General features: G+C 40.2%; 1 protein-coding gene across 2 annotated transcripts; it reads left to right on the top strand.

Annotated features, from left to right (window-relative positions):
* Positions 1-216: 216 nt before the first annotated feature.
* Positions 217-13606, top strand: tmem81 (transmembrane protein 81). 2 transcript variants are annotated; one of them, XM_088329863.1, is made up of 6 exons: positions 217-316; positions 7497-7728; positions 7798-7943; positions 10605-10720; positions 10789-10961; positions 13319-13606. In XM_088329863.1, the coding sequence occupies exons 2-6, from the start codon at positions 7513-7515 to the stop codon at positions 13445-13447; spliced, it is 780 nt and encodes a 259-aa protein (XP_088185989.1). In that variant the 5' UTR covers positions 217-316; positions 7497-7512; the 3' UTR covers positions 13448-13606. The 2 variants fall into 2 exon arrangements, with proteins under 2 accessions (XP_088185989.1, XP_088185988.1); XM_088329862.1 differs by lacking the exon at positions 217-316 and adding an exon at positions 328-474.
* The last annotated feature ends 2544 nt before the right edge of the window (positions 13607-16150 follow it).

The following is a 16150-nucleotide window of genomic DNA, read 5'->3' on the forward strand; positions in this document are numbered from 1 at the left end:
TCATTATATAACATCTTTGTTAGTGTCAATAGGAGTAATCCAAAAGTAATTGAAAGAAATCAAGTTAAAGTAACCATATCCAACCCTGATTACACATTATCAGGCATGTAAGTGCGTCAAAAAACAAGTTCTTGGCATAAACCAATGGTTTATGACGTCTATTATGACGTTTCCGATTCTCGCATCTCTTTAGTGACACGATTATTGTCCAGCAAATATAAAGGTGAGCATCACATGCATCAATTTTGTGTTGCAACCTGCGTGCCTACAACGGGTGCGCAGGAACTTTCAAAGGGCAACGACGTATTTGACACAAGTAAGTTAAAAGCAGTTAAAATGTACGTTTTTACAAATCTCTGCTAATGATGTCACGCTTTCAAGAAGACGGGGTTCGGTAAAAAGTCGATCTGTCTGTTAGAGAAAGTTTGCCTTGATTTTGCGTTATAGTAATTAACGTGTGTCGATGAAGATAAGGTAACTATGGAAAATTAACTCTTACAGTGATGCCATGGTTGTGCAGATGCATTTTTTTGTACTTGTATTATTTTTTATAGGTAATAAGATACGATATACTGCTCCAGGCCAGGGGTCTCAATCCAAATGCGGCCCCTGGGATGAGAGTTTAGTGCCTCCGCCTTTATATGAAAGTTAAAGGGACACTGTGTATTCATTATTCATTAGATGTCGCTGTATTCTGTCGTGCCACCGAAAACAAGTGTCAGGACCAGAACGGAGACAGGACCCACTCGTGTTACCTTTCTCTCAGTTTTATTGGAAGAAAGGAGAGGGTTGCACCCACGATCCGGTGATCGCTGGTCACTGTGAACGCAGAAGTGGGACTTCCGTGGCGAGCGATGGCGGTGTCGGAACGGAAAAAACGCGTTAGTAGCCAGGACAGGAGAGCAAAAAACGTGGTCGGGATCAGAAACGAGTCGAAAGCCAGGAGAGGAGAGTAGACGTGGTCAGGATCAAAAACGGGTCGAAGCCGGGGAACAGACGGGGGCAAAAACAGGTGTGAGTCAGGGTCTGTGAGTCAGGGTCAAAAAAAGCTTGCGTAGAGTAAACTGAGGTTCGCAGACGGACTGAAAACAGGTGACAGAAAGAGAGGGTTTGAATAGTGACCGGGAGCCAATCAGAGTCCAAGGCAGTAGGCGCCAAAGGAGTGGGCACAGGTGCTTCACATCAGTTATCATGACAAACGCTTGAAAAAAAGATAAATAAGACAATTAAAAAAAGGAAAAAATGACTAAAAAAATCAAATTAAAAGGACAAAATAGAAAAAAATAAAAAAGATAATTAAAAAAACAGGAAAAAAATTAAATATCAAGGAAACAAAGGAAAACAAAATAAAAAGAGAAAGAAGAAGAGGAAAAGGCATTCATTTTGTTTTTGTGGTTTTCTCTTTAATTCCTTTCTTTCCTTTTGCTTTGTTATTCTCCATTTTCCCCAATTTTCATTCCCTCTTTTTTCTTTTAATTGCTGTTTATTTTTTGCTTCTTTTTCTTATTTCTTCTTACCTGTTTTTTATTCCTTTTAGAAATACATATTTTCCCATTTTTTGCCTTTATTTAAGAAAGGCTGGGTAAAATATTGAAGAAAAATGATGATTTTGTCATGATTACTCATTGCCCTCACCAGTGCCCGCTCGTTTGGTGCCAGCTGGTGCTCGTTGCCTGATTGATTCCCCTCCTATTTAAACTCAGTACTCTTGTCAGTCTGTCGAAGAACCTTCGCATACGCAAGGCAAGCACTTTGACTCTGGCTCCCGTCTGTCCCATCCTCATCCGTATCCTGCCCGTCTACTCCTGATTTCCTGATCGTCTCTGGCTCCCTGATTTTTCCTTCCCTCGACATGCTCTGATCTCCCGCTCTGGCTATTGACCCGTTGTTGCCCACCGATCACGCTCTGATCTCCTGCTCCGGCTATTAACCCCTTTTGCCTATTGACCACGCTCCGATTTCCTGTCCCAACAACTCCCCTGACTTCCACATTCCGATCACGCTACGATCCAGAGAGCTGCTGGGTCCTTCTATCCAGCGAGCACCAGATCGCTGGCATTTGTCTCCCCGCACCTGACTTTCTCAATATCCCAATAAACTTTTAGAATAAAATAGAATAGAATAGAATATACCTTTATTGTCATTGTTACAAAATGGGTTAACATATTGTGACAATGAAATTGGGCACACTCCAGTTTCACACATTCACAGTGAGGTAAAGAAACCAGCAAGATAAGGAACAGAGAACATAAGGTTATAAAACAAGGAGGATAAGGTAGTACCTATAATTTACACAATATTTACACAAAGAAATGACGGCATGTAGGACAACAACTTCAAATTTAATGAAGAATGGATAAGGCAATAGTCAACACTTAACATCAATTACATTAAAAGGACACTCTTTTTTGGTTTAAGGTGCTCGATGAGAAATCCATAATTTGGTTAATCTTGGTTTACAAACAGTGTTCCCTCTAAACTGCGCGCGTGCGCAATTGCGCACTGCTCGCACATTCTCAGAGCACAAGAAAATCTAGCCAGCGCACAAAAATGAGGGCTCAAAATTACATATTAAGAAGCGACTTAAGTCAAAGTTACAGTGCGTGAAGGTAAAAATACACGGGTTCCCCTGACGTTGTGTCCTAAATGCGGTATTTTGAAGTCGAACGAAGTTGAGTAAAGTTAGTAGAGTATGTCGAGAACAGGCTTCTTCGGCTCGGCTCACTAAAAGGAACCGGCTCTTTCGGGTCCTAAACGGTTCTTCGGGTTGTTTTTGCTTCTTTCATCCCAACATGACCAAATATTATATAAAAGTATGCACAAAATGACTTAAAGGAAGGGGGGGATGGAACAAAAAAGAAAAAAATACCAAAATGAAAAAGTAGTGAAAAGCTGAGAAAAAAAGAAACAAAAAGGAAGAGAAAAAAAGAAGCAAAAATTTATAAAAAAGCCAGAAAAAAAAGAAAGGAAATAAATGCAGGAAAAAAGTAAATAGAGAACAAAAAGAAAAAAGTAACAGCTCGGAAAAAATAAACACAATGTGATTTTTTTAAAATAATTTTAAAAAAAAGTAGAAAAAAACACAGAAAAACGATGAAAAAGTTTGTGTTGCATTTAAATAATTTCCAATTATATCAAGTGAATCTTGTTGCCAACATTGTACTTCCACTAAAAACTGTGATTAAGTACAGTTCTGTATCTTACAACCGACTAAATAAGCCCCCCAAAATGTTAATATTATGCGACAAAATATATCAGGAAATAAAAAGAAATGGAGATCTTGTGAGAGAATTGTAAGAACAAACGACGTTTGTAGGCCGACTTTGTGTGAACGCTCAGACCCGTGGAAAATTAGAGGGAACATTGTTTACAAACCCTGTTTTATTTCGATTTCAGTTCGATGACTACTCTAATTTCGATTAATGGACCTATTATTATTCGAAAAATTTACTTTTAAACGTGCCGATGGGATCTTAGAACTAACCTTAATCTATTTTCGTTGAGTTGAAAGCCATACAACAGTTCACTCCAAATTTCAATGACAATTCAAATAGAAGACAAGAGCATTCATCAAAATAGGAAAGACACACAACATTGATTCTCCAGTTCATGGAATCCAGAATCTTAGGGTACAAGCTATAAGCACACGCTGGTCCTCAAAGTTCAGCAATCCTCAGTCAAGACAAAGGAATAATCCAATTCCTACCGCCACCTTGATGTGGAGCTCTATGATGAATCACATTCTTGTTGGATTCCTGGTCAGGGTAGTTTGCCACTCTGGTTACTGATATTTCCAATTGTCCAAGGAAGGAAGGAATTTTCATTGTAGGGAAAACACCTGGCCTTTATATTTTATATGAATATTGTAAAACACTCTAGAAAAAAAACCTTTCAAGCCTGTACTTGTGACTATTGTGACCGTTTCCTGGGCAACTGGAATTCATTTCAGTTGACAGTTGACAGCGAGAAAAATAACAGCCACTCTTGTCCCTCTGAAAATCAGTAACAGATGGAATTGGCCACTTCTTTTGTATCCCACAAAAAAAAATATTTTCCAGGATTGGAATACTTTCAGGATTTTTCAACATCAAGATTGTAATCATTTCACATTAGCACGCATTTGTCTTACTTTTGCAAGCTCATTGGACTTATGTAGGGACACGTATTTGAAGTGACAGTATAGGTCAAGCTAGAACATGTTCTTCTCCAAAACTGTATTTTTTACATGTTTTATTTTTACACAAAAGTGTAGAAAAAAAGGTGTTATCTTTAAAGGGACAGGGTGTCATATTTGACCACTATATGTTTTTGTATTGTGTATAGTATGCCAGGAAACAGAAGGGGACCAGGACCCAAACGTGTGACGTTCTCACACAAAACTTTTATTTTACGGGAAATGGGGAGTCATGCACGGTAGGCAGCGGTCTGGCGTGGAAAGACAGGAAGCCAGAGACCGACAAGATCGATTCCAATTGCCCGAGTTAATAACAGACAGATGGGGTCGATACCGGACAGAACGGGACAGACAGGACAGATAATGAATCAGGATATCAAAAATAAACAGGTGAAACTAGACGGGAACAAAAACTAGAGAAAACAATAAACAGGACAAATTAGACAGAAACAAAACTGGAAACCGAAACTAAACAGGACAAAATAAACAGGAACAATACCGGACAGGAAATACCAACAGGAACAGGACCGATTCGAAACCCATGTCTTGCTGGGCAGAGGTTCGTTGATGGACGGACAATGTAAGAGAGAGCGCACTGAGCTTAAAAAGACGGAAAGCCAATCTGATAATGATCCGCAGCTGGTGAAACACGGGCGGCGCCAATTGGGCGCCAAGGCAACCGTGACAGAGTAGGGGTCTCTAAAGTGGTGCCCCCAAGGACTTGTAATGTGCCCGTGGACTTGTGCTGGGTGATTGTGATTTTCTAGTAAAATAATTTATTTCAGGTCAATTTAACTTTAAATTCCAACAATTAACCTGGTAATGGCATAGTAACAACATAATAATAACATGACCATTTGTTATTTTAGAAATGGATATCCAACTGGGTGCTCTTTGCTCTAATTAATAACAAAAAGTACCTCTCAGCTTGAAAACGGTTGGAGACCCCTGGTGTAGAGCAACTGAAAAAGAACGCTTTAAACAAAAGGAAGGATAGCATGAAAAGATCGGGATGCATGGCTTTAAATGAAAAATAATAGTTTTCACTTCAGTAATATTTTTGTTTCAAAATGTGATCTTATGGAAATATTTTAGCAAACAATTGTACAAAATTGTTAAGGGGAACCTCTTGCTACAAATACAATCCCCCGGCCATTTTCCAGCCACAAACTCATCACACAAGACCTTTTCTTTTCCATTTTCTTATTTCTGTTTCTTCTTGGAATAGTGGATTATCTACACTGCCTGCTAAACTGAACTGCCAGTGTCCCCACAGAGAATGACGTTTTTTTTTCGTTTACAGGAAGTGATCAGACTACAATAGTATAGTAGTTTCAATGCTAGATATCTACCGTATATTTGTGGAGCGCACCTGATTATAAGCCGCACCCACCACATTTTAAGAGGAAAAACGATTTTGTAAATACACAAGCCGGACCTGTATATAAGCCGCATGCGCCCACATTTAGACATGTAACACAAACACAAAATTAACCCAAACCCGACTTCAAGTCCCGCGATTGAAACCAAATGTCCTTCATTAAAGTCCACAGTCCAAAAATCACAGCCGGCAAAATGAACAGAAAATGATACCGGTACTTAAGGTTTGATGCACACCTGCAGAGTCCAAGTCCCATTGAAAGTAATCCAAGGAAAAAAGTGTATATTTCCAAAGGTAAGGGTGGGAAAAAAAATATCAGATGAACACATTTACTCACGCAGCTCCTTTTTCTTTAACCAAATTTTTACCCCCTCTTCTTTCCTTGTCTGTCCCTCACCTTTAGCGGTCCCCATTTAAACTCGGCACCCCGTGTTTGTTTCGCCCCTCATTTTTCGTTCACCCGTGCAAAACATATCAGAATAAGTGTCTAAAATAAATACAAATAAATACATTAAAAAAATATACAGTTGCAAATAAATATTATACATGAAATGAAATGAAATGATCTGCATTTATATAGCGCTTTTCAAGTCAGTGACTTCCCAAAGCGCTTTACAGTGTGCTTCACATTTCCCAATAGCGGCTGTGATCTGTGCAGCCATGTCAGGCGCTAACCTGCTTATTGGGGGTATTGGGGGTTCAGTGTCTTACCCAAGGACACTTCGACATGTAACACGGACAAGCGGGGATTCAAACTGGGATCCCTTGATCCCAAGACGAGCGCTCTACCTCCTGAGCTACTGCCGCCCCCCCAGCTTTAATAATAATAATATAGCTTTGACAGGGCAGTTAACGGTAGCAACACTTGAGCGCTGCTAGCGGCCGTTAGAAAAATTACATAAATTGTCCGCATCACTGAATAAGCCGCAGGGTTGAAAGTTAGGTAAAAAAGTAGCGGCTTATAGTCCGGAATTTACGGTATTTAATTGCTTGTCCCAATGAAATTGCCTATTATTCAATTAATCAATCAATTGGGCATCTTGCTAACTTTATTTTGGTAAAACCTCTAACCCTTAACAGGGACATCCATAACAGGTGTCACACGACACCCCTTGGTGGTCTATGACATCAATGGGAGTTTAAAATGAGCGTGCTCACTCTTTTCTTCTGGGACTGGGAGCCTAAGGGGGGTTCGAGCTAAATTGGAGCACTATGGCTGGCCTTTGCCCCTGGACAAGGAAAAAAATGTAACCCGAGGCAGGGCTGCCATGGGGCAATCCAGCTACCTTTCCCACCCTCTCTCTCTGCTCGAGAAGATGAGTTTACAAAAGAGAAGCAATGTTTTCAAACACTCCCCAAGGTAACAAAATAATTGCACAAGCTGCCTTTTTGTTGGTGCTCTGGGCATACATTTATTCAAACTCGCGACGAAATAATCTCTGATCATTCAGCTATGTCAACTATTTTTGACACCAATATATCCATCATTGTTTTCAATCAATGCAAATTACCTTCCTTCTACAAAATACAATAAAACTATTGGTTGACAGGTATATTCAGGGTTGGGTAGGGTTACTTTAACTTAATTACTTTCAATTACTTTTGGATTACTCCAATACCAACATGCTAATAAAAGACAAAAGAAACTAAATATGAATAAAATTATGACTCACAACACGTGGTAAGCTTTCTCTCCTGGCTTTGATCTCTTTGATAAAAAAACTAACATAAAATGCGACAGAAACAATGAGCCTGCACAAAATTTAGTAATTGTATTCATATTTAGTTTCTTTTGTCTTTTATTAGCATATTTGGTATTGGAGTAATCTAAAAGTAATTGAAAATAATCAAGTAAAAGTTACTCTACCAAACCCTGGGTATATTCCACCGATATCTAAATACAAAACTGCTCCAATTGATGCAATTTAAATGTCATTTTAGGAGATGCCTCAGCAAAATGGACGGAATGCTGCTTTTCCTCTTTGTCATCCTCAGTCTCCACTTTAACTCCGCTTACAAAGCATATCAGGGCATGCATGTGCGGGTGGTCACCAAGAGTAATCCCTGCAGTGTCACCTGTGGGATGGGATTCAAGTTGGAAACAGTTTGCTTGGTCAAAGATAACCAAAAAGCCTTGACAGAAGTAAAAACAGCAATTTCTGGAGAAGACCTGGTACTGCACCACGGCACGTCAGATTACAATGCGAGTTTGCAGGGAATAATTATCTGTTTTACATTTTAGGATGTGGAAGATTGCCATGAAGTGGAAGTCAAGTGTGAAATGTCGACAGAATGTGAAATCAAGACCTTCACAAAGATCTCAGGTCAAAGGTTGGAATTGGACTGTTTCGAGGAAGTGACGAAGCATCTGAAAAAGAAGTCATTCGGGTGAGCAGTGAAAACAGGCTAAAACATTTTTGTAATTGATGGGGAAATTTACCATCCAGCTCCTGAATTGATTTATGGCATACAATGAGAAAAGCAGTTATCCCTTTTTTATTGCATTTAATGGTGTCCAGAACCACCTGCGGCATGTTTAAATACGTGAAGTAGCGACGTCCCGTCATAAAATCCCAGAGTTATCTAGGGATGACCTCCATTCCGACCAAGAGTATATGACTGTAACACTAACAACTATATATCTAAAAATAAAAAGACAGAACTGTCATGATTGCCGATTCAGAGCACCTGCGACTGCTTAATTGCCACCAACAGCCAGGACAGCTGATTGGCTGATGTACTTCTTTTAAACCCCCGACTTCCAAGAGATCCCTGTCAGATCGTTATGCGAACCGTTGCTCCCAGCTCGGCAAGCTCTTACGTCAGACTCTGTTCCTGCCCTGTTTTTCTCTGCATGATCCTCGTTGCCAACCTGTTTCCTGGACGTGACTCTGCCCCGTTCTGCCTGCCCGTTATCCGATTTGTTTTGCCCCGCTACCTGCCTGCCTCCTGTAGCCGACATCGTTTCCGAATTTGACACCGCCCTTGCTCTCCAGTCCCGGCTAACGACTTGTAATTCCTGCCTGTCTTTGACCCCCCTCGCTAGACACGGAAGTGCCACTCCTGCCCCCCTTGTCCGTCAACCATCGGATCGTGGAAGCAAGCCCTGCTCTCCCTCTTTGTTAATAAAAACTGAGAAAATGAGCGCTATTGGGTCCTGTGTCTGACAAGAACACAGAATTGCAGATGAATTAAAAGTTTTCATTGTCATTATACTCTCAATTTCCGCGGTTAATGGGGTTCAGAACTACCCCCGAAAAGTAAAAATCCACAAAGTATCGTCACACTTGTATAAAAGCCCCAAAATGGCAAACTTACCTTGATATGACGTTGCTACACTTCAGTAAAAGCTGCGTCCCTTCTGCTACTGCTGCACTTCACTGTCTGTAATAATCTTTTCCAGTCGTCTGCATGTGTGATGTCCTGTGTATTTTTCATATTTGTCCTTGTTTTATGTTTACCTGGTAAGTCTGTAAAAACAAATTTCCCCTCTTGGGGACAGTAATCTATTACCGACCGAGAGTATACGACTGTAACATAACAACTATAAATCTGCAAATAATAGCACACAACACATAATTACAGTTGAATGGTTTTATTGTCTTTGAGTGAGCTGTGTATGCATAGCTTCGCCCATCCAACTGCCCACCCATTCAAATTGCTCTGGGTGCTTTGCTGGTGTTTTGGGTGTTTTCGGTGGGTTTTCATCATAAGGTGCCCCACAGCAAACATACAATGTTTAATTAGCTTTCATTTAAAGGATTCCTTATTGATGTACGGCCAAAATTGTTGGTGTGACACACTGACTGTACGTTGTAGTTAAGTGTATGCCCCGTATATACTGGACCAAATCACCTATGTTTGATTGCAGTTTCAGCTTTATAGGCACTAACATTTGTTTTGTGCATTCAGTCATCAGGATGGCACAAAGACAAATGACATGAGCTTAAATTGACTCATGAAAAGAGCCATATATGGCTCATGAGCCATAGGTTCCTGACAAGTTTAGCCGGTCCATGTTTGGTGGCGATAGAAAACATGTTCCTCTGCCTTTTGCTGCTTTTGTGAACTATGAAAATCTCCAGACCTACAAATACCTGGGTGTGCAGCTGGACAACAAACTGGACTGGACTGCCAACACAGAAGCTCTATGTAGGAAAGGGCAAAGCCGACTTTACTTCCTCAGAAGGCTGGCCTCCTTCAACATCTGCAAAAAGCTCCTGAAAATATTCTATGAGACAGTAGTGGCAAGCGCCCTCTTCTATGCGGCAGCGTGTTGGGGAGGCAGCGTCAAGAAGAAGGATGCCTCTCGTCTCAATAAACTGGCTAGGAAAGCGAGCTCTGTTGTGGGCAAAGAGCTGGACAGCCTAACAACAGCAGCTGAGAGACAGGCACTGAAAAAGCTGAGGTCAATCATGGACAATCCATCGCATCCGCTTCACAGCATTATCTCCGGACAGAAGAGCAGTTTCAGTGACAGACTGCTGTCACTGTCTTGTACTACGGACAGACTGAAGAGATCTTTTCTTCCTCATGCCATGAGGCTCTTTAACTCCACCCGGCAGAGTAAAGGCCCACATTAAACCACACCACCTACATTGGATCTTACTGCATTATGTGTTCTGTGTAGCACTTTTTAGTTAATCTATATAACATGCTAAAGTGGGCATTTGCACGTCACACTGGGTATTTGTATATTGTTTTCTTTTGGCTTTATTATTGTATTGTTCTCAGCTCAGGGATGCTGCTGGAAATGTGAATTTCCCTTAGGGGATGAATAAAGTATCTATCTATCTATCTATCTATCTATCTAAACCGCAATAAGTAAACAGCGATAGAGTATGGAATTACCAAACACACAATTTTAACACAAATAGCCTTTTAAACTGTTCAAATTTATTCCTTCATAAACATTGAGGGAAAATGGAATTGGGCCGGTTTGGATAGCACAACAGGAGTACTCAGGAATTGTTCGTAACATAGTCAAAAGAGTTAAAAATGTTTAAAAAAACTAAAATATTTGATTCATATTTTTTCTATCCACTGTAGGTTGTCATGGTTCCGTGCCTCAGGAATAATTACAGATAAAGACCAGTTTTTCACCCGCTGGCACAATCCTTGGAAGGACAAGGCCATTTTTGATCCCGTCAGGGAGGAAGATGCAGGTGATCCCCACACCTCGTGATTGAGAACCCGTGCAGAAGTGCTGACAAGTTGCTTTTACTTCCTTCAGGATCTTACCGCTGCGAAGTGGAGAGTGCCAGTCACGAAATGTTGAAAATTGTTTACTGGGGTGTCCGAGTGGTACCAAAAGGGTTCATGAATATGGACTATGAACACGCTCAGAATGTGTGGGACACAGAAATTGACTCAAGCTTTCCTCACCACATCTTCTGGGTTTACATAGTAAGGTTTAATTCAGCACTTAGGATAAGAAAGAACACTGATTATTTTACCCCATTATTATTATATTTACGATTTTTAGTGCTATTTGTCACGACCAGAACTGAATTAGGACCCAGAGGCGTAACGTTAACCAGAGGTTTATTGAGATATAAAGAAAAGGCAGCGCCCGCGATCCGGTGCTCGCTTGATGCGGGAAGCAAGCCGCTCACAGAATCGAAATGTGTTCTGTATGCGGAAGTGGATCCCCCCCCGAGAGGGCGATTGAAGTGTAGTAGACGGAAAAACGGGTCGATAGCCGGGACAGGAGAGCAAAACGTGGTTGGGGTCAAAAAACAGGTCGTAGCCGCAGACAAACCGGGAAATCAGGAACGGACGGATGGAAAACGTGTGAAAAAGCGGGACCGACGGGAGTCAGTCAAAATGCTTGCCTTGTAGAAACAGGGTTCGCTGACGGACCGACAACAGGCGAGTGAACTGACAGAGCGTAAGTAGGACGGGGAACCAATCAGGAAGATAGCAGCAGCTGGCTACAGGTGAAATTAATCAGTCATCATGACATTATTAGTATGATTCTTAATTATTTTTACATAAATTTAGTTTTATAGCTCAAAGGTTGTACTCTGTGGTACCCAACCCTTTCTGTACCACGGCCAGTATAATGTCTGACAATATTTTCACGGCCCAAGGTCGGCGTTGAATTTGTTAGTAGTCAAGTGAAGTCGTGTTTATTTGTATAGTACTTAATCACAAGAGGTCTCAAAGGGCTGCACAGACCACAGATTATTTATTCCACCATCCTCTGATTTAAAACGTACTAGTTCTAAAATAAATAAACAGTAAGAATAATAATAGATGGATGGGTGGTCATGGCAGGCCATTTGCAACCTGACGATAGTTGAATGTTAGAGGTTTGCCACTTCCGATTTTAAACAAGCATATGTTGTTTGTTTCTTTTAACGTTCTTGAGACAAATTGTGTTTAACTTTTGTGTTTAAATCTGCGTTTTAATGCCAAAAGCTTAGCAAGTATGCTACTCCCTAAACTATCTTTCCTGTGAACAAATTGATCAATCCAGTTGTGTTAAGACAATGTTCTTTTTCCACACTTTACTGACAAAAGGATTAAAAGTGTGTCAAAAACCTAAACAGTGTTCCCTCTAAGCTGCACGCGTGCGCAATTGCGCACTGCTCGCACATTCTCAGCGCACAAGAAAATCTAGCCAGCGCACAAAAATGAGGGCTCAAAATTACTAATTAAGAAGCGACTCAAGTCAAAGTTACAGTGCATGAAGGTAAAAATACACGGGTTCCCCTGACGTTGTGTCCTGAATGCGGTATTTTGAAGTTGAGTCGAAGGAGAACGAAGTTGAGTAAAGTTAGTAGAGTTTGTCGGGGAACTGGCTTCTTCGGCTCGGCTCAATAAAAGGAACCGGCTCTTTCGGGTCCTAAACGGCTTTTCGGGTTGTTTTTGCTTCTTTAATCCCAACATGACCAAATATAATGTAAAATTATGCACAAAATGACTTAAAGGAAGGGGGGAATAGAACAAAAAAGAAAAAAATACCAAAATGAAAAAGTAGTGAAAAGCTGAGAAAAAAAAGAAACAAAAGGAAGAGAAAAAAGAAGGAAAAATTTAGAAAAAAGCCAGAAAAAAAGAGAAGAAATAAATGTAGGAAAAAAGTAATTAGAGGACAAAAAGAAAAAAGTAACAGCTCGGAAAAAATAAACACAATGAGATTTTTTTTTTAAAGGAATTAAAAAAAAAGTAGAAAAAAAACATGGAAAAAAGAAGAAAAAGTTGCTGGATTGTGTTGCATTCAAATAATTTCCAATTATATCAAGTGAATCTTGTTGCCAACATTGTACTTCCACTAAAAAAATGTGATTAAGTACAGTTCTGTATCTTACAACCGACATTAAATAAGCCCCCAAAAATGTTAATATTACGCGACAAAATATATCAGGAAATAAAAAGAAATGGATATCTTGTGAAAGAATTGTAAGAACAAACGACGTTTGTAGGCCGTACAACCTTTGCATTAGTACATGAGTCAATTCATTCAAAAGAAGAAAAATAATTTTGCATTGATTATGGTTGCTCGCTGTTGTTTCAAGCCCTGCGCACCGACTTTGTGTGAACGCTCAGACCCGTGGAAAATTACAGGGAACATTGAACCTAAATCATCTTTATGGAGTGTGGGCCTTCTTTTAAAATTAGGAGCAATCTAAAAACACAATGGGGTGTTTTACAAACTTTTATTGGAAACATGCAAGCCTGAAATGTATGTGCAGATATTTTAGCAAAGCTTTCAGTGTTTTGGCAGAGTGACTTTTTGTTTCTTCTGTGTGGAAACACAGGCGCTGGTTTTTCTGACCTTGCTCAACGTGGGGCTACTGCTCTACCTGGCGGTGAAATATATGAAGAGCAGAGGAACCTACAAAGTCGATGAGGATGGAAACAGCCCTGAAGCTCTGAGTCAACTTTGAAAGATCATTTTAATGAATGAACTGTATGTATTGTAACACCATGTTTTTGTCGAAAAACATGGACAAAACCTTTTGACGTGTCAAGATAGTACTGATCTATCTCAATCTTTTTTCCTTTTGAATGGAAAGATTAAATCAATTCCACTTGACTTCACTTAAGACCTGAGCTGTCAACTGTTTACACTGTGACTGATTATGCCTTATAATCTCCCATATTATAAATCTGAACTGAACATTAACAGCAGCAAGAAAAACATTCCCTCCATCCATTAAAGAACCAATAGGTGGCAGTGTTCTCTCAAATGTTATCAGGTCACACACATATTACTACCAGGGGCGATTTTATGTTCAGAGCGTTGGGGATTCTGAGCACCCAGAGTGTCTGGCTGATTATTAATATTTTCCTAAATTTCATTTCACTTAAAGTGATTTAGGATCATTCAACACTGTTCAGGAGTGTCACTTTCCATTAGTGAACATCACATTACACATTGTGGTTAGTATTCATATCCCCTAAGTCAGGGGTGTCAAACTCATTTTGACTCGCGGGCCACATGCTAGAACAAACATTCTGTCGGAGGCCGGACTAGTAGATTAAAGAGAAAGAAAAAGAGATAAAGAAATAAGAGAAAGAGGGAGAGGAAAGGAGAGAGGGCGGGACAAAGAAAGAGAGAGAGGGTGAGGGAGAGAGCGTGAGAAACAAAAGATAAAAAGTCGTGAGAGAGGGGGAAAAGAAAGGGAGAGGAAGAAAGAAATCCAAAGAGAAATAGAAAGACAGAAGGAGAGAAAAGAGAAAAGAAATGTAATGATCTGCATTTATATAGCGCTTTTCAAGTCAATGACTTCCCAAAGCGCTTTACAGTGTGCTTTACATTTCCCAATAGCAGCCTTGTATTGCAGCCATGTAAGACGCTAACCTGCTTATTGGAGGTATTAGGGGTTCAGTGTCTTACCCAAGGACACTTCGACCCGTAACACGGACAAGCCGGGATTCGAACTGGGATCCTTTGATCCCAAGACGAGCGCTCTACCTCCTGAGCTACTGCCGCCCCACAAGAAAGCGTGAAGGGTAGGAAGAGAGAAAAGAAAAAGAAAAGGAAAAAAGGAAGTTAGAGCAAAAAAGGTTAAAAGACACAGACAGAGAGACAAAGACCAACAAAGCAAGAGAAAAAGAGAGACACAGAGAGTGAAAGAGACAGAGACAGAGTGGGAGAAAAGGGGTGGAAAAGAAAGAGAGAGAGAGAGAAATAAATACAAGTACAGTGTCTTTGTGAGAGGCACCTGGCTTTGGCAACACAAGTTGACATATTTCAACCTGCAGCTTGTTTTTCTCTTGCGCTTCTCTGAGTGTGGTCTTGCGGGCGGGATTCAATCCCTTAGCGGGCCTGATGTGGCCCGCGGGCCGCCCGTTTGACACCTGTGCCCTAAGTCTTGGGCTTGATGACCAGGCCGATTCTCTCCAAATGCCACTCTCTCTTCTCTAACAGTACAAAATGAAATGGAATATAAGGACAATGTAATGAGGATGTGATGCTAAATATAAAGTCCACAGATCAGTCCATTTTCTCACCTGGCTTTTTCTGTTCTTAGACCTTTCCCTTTTCTTTATCCCCACTTCCACTAACAACCCACATACAAAAATCTTTCACTCATTGAACATATTAATTCAGTCATTTAAATAAGTAATAAATAATGAAATAATAAATTAATGCCTACCTTTGTGTTCTCAAACCAGCTGTTTTATTACCAAGAAGACAAGATTTCAGGATCAATTCATGACTTGTTTTTAATAGTATAAAGATAATCCATCGAAATGTGATGATAATGTCGTCACCTGAAGAGAATATCCAAAATGATCAGAATACATTTTACCTTTTATTCCCGATGGGATGTGTTAACTTCAGCCACTGATCATATTTTCGGCTCGCTACAACGGGTCAGGTGCAATCGACATTTCGTTCTGTGTACATTGTTACACAGAATGACAATACAAGGAAATTATTATTATTATTATTATTATTTTGCTTCTCCGTAAGTGTGTGTAATGGACTCTCACCTGAATATGGCGCTTTTTTTTCACATTAGAAATGTCCATGCTGGTGCTTGGAGGATGACCACACTCATAGCTTACACTCAATTAAGTTAAGATGATCATTGTTGGTTGCATTAAATTAAATGCAGCTGAAATGAGGAATATTATCTCTTGAGAAGAGTCATGGTATTGGTGGTGATATAAATCCATCCATCCATTATCTGCACCGCTTATCCTCAGTAGGGTCGCAGGGGTGCTGGAGCCCATCCCAGTTATCTTCGGGCAGTGGGCAGGGGACACCCTGAACTGCTTGCCAGCCAGTCGCAGACAGGGTTGGGTAGGGTTTCTTTAACTGGATTACTTTCAATTACTTTTGGATTACTCCAATACCAAATATGCTAATAAAAGACAAAAGAAACTAAATATGAATACAATTTTGACTCACAACACGTGGTAAACTTTCTGTCCTGGCTTTGATCTCTTTGATTTTCGGCAAAACTAACATAAAATGCGACAGAAACAAAATGAAAATAAATCCAAACAGCTTGCCGACATCATTTTTGCCGTTCCATGTATTCCGTTACTCCCCAAGCCTGCACAAAATTTTGTGATTTTATTCATATTTAATTTCTTTTGTCTTTTATTAGCATATTTGGTATTGGTGTAATCCA

This window comes from Urocampus carinirostris, chromosome 3, assembly GCF_059441175.1.
Source record: "Urocampus carinirostris isolate Australia breed hairy pipefish chromosome 3, RoL_Ucar_1.0, whole genome shotgun sequence".
In the NCBI taxonomy this organism is placed as follows: Eukaryota; Metazoa; Chordata; class Actinopteri; order Syngnathiformes; family Syngnathidae; genus Urocampus; species Urocampus carinirostris.

Bases quoted from the DNA above. Each gene is read 5' to 3' on its own strand.
- tmem81 (XM_088329862.1), top strand. The intron at 7,729-7,797 runs GTACTGCACCAC...TTTACATTTTAG, and splicing joins CAATTTCTGGAGAAGACCTG to GATGTGGAAGATTGCCATGA. The intron at 7,944-10,604 runs GTGAGCAGTGAA...TATCCACTGTAG, and splicing joins CTGAAAAAGAAGTCATTCGG to GTTGTCATGGTTCCGTGCCT.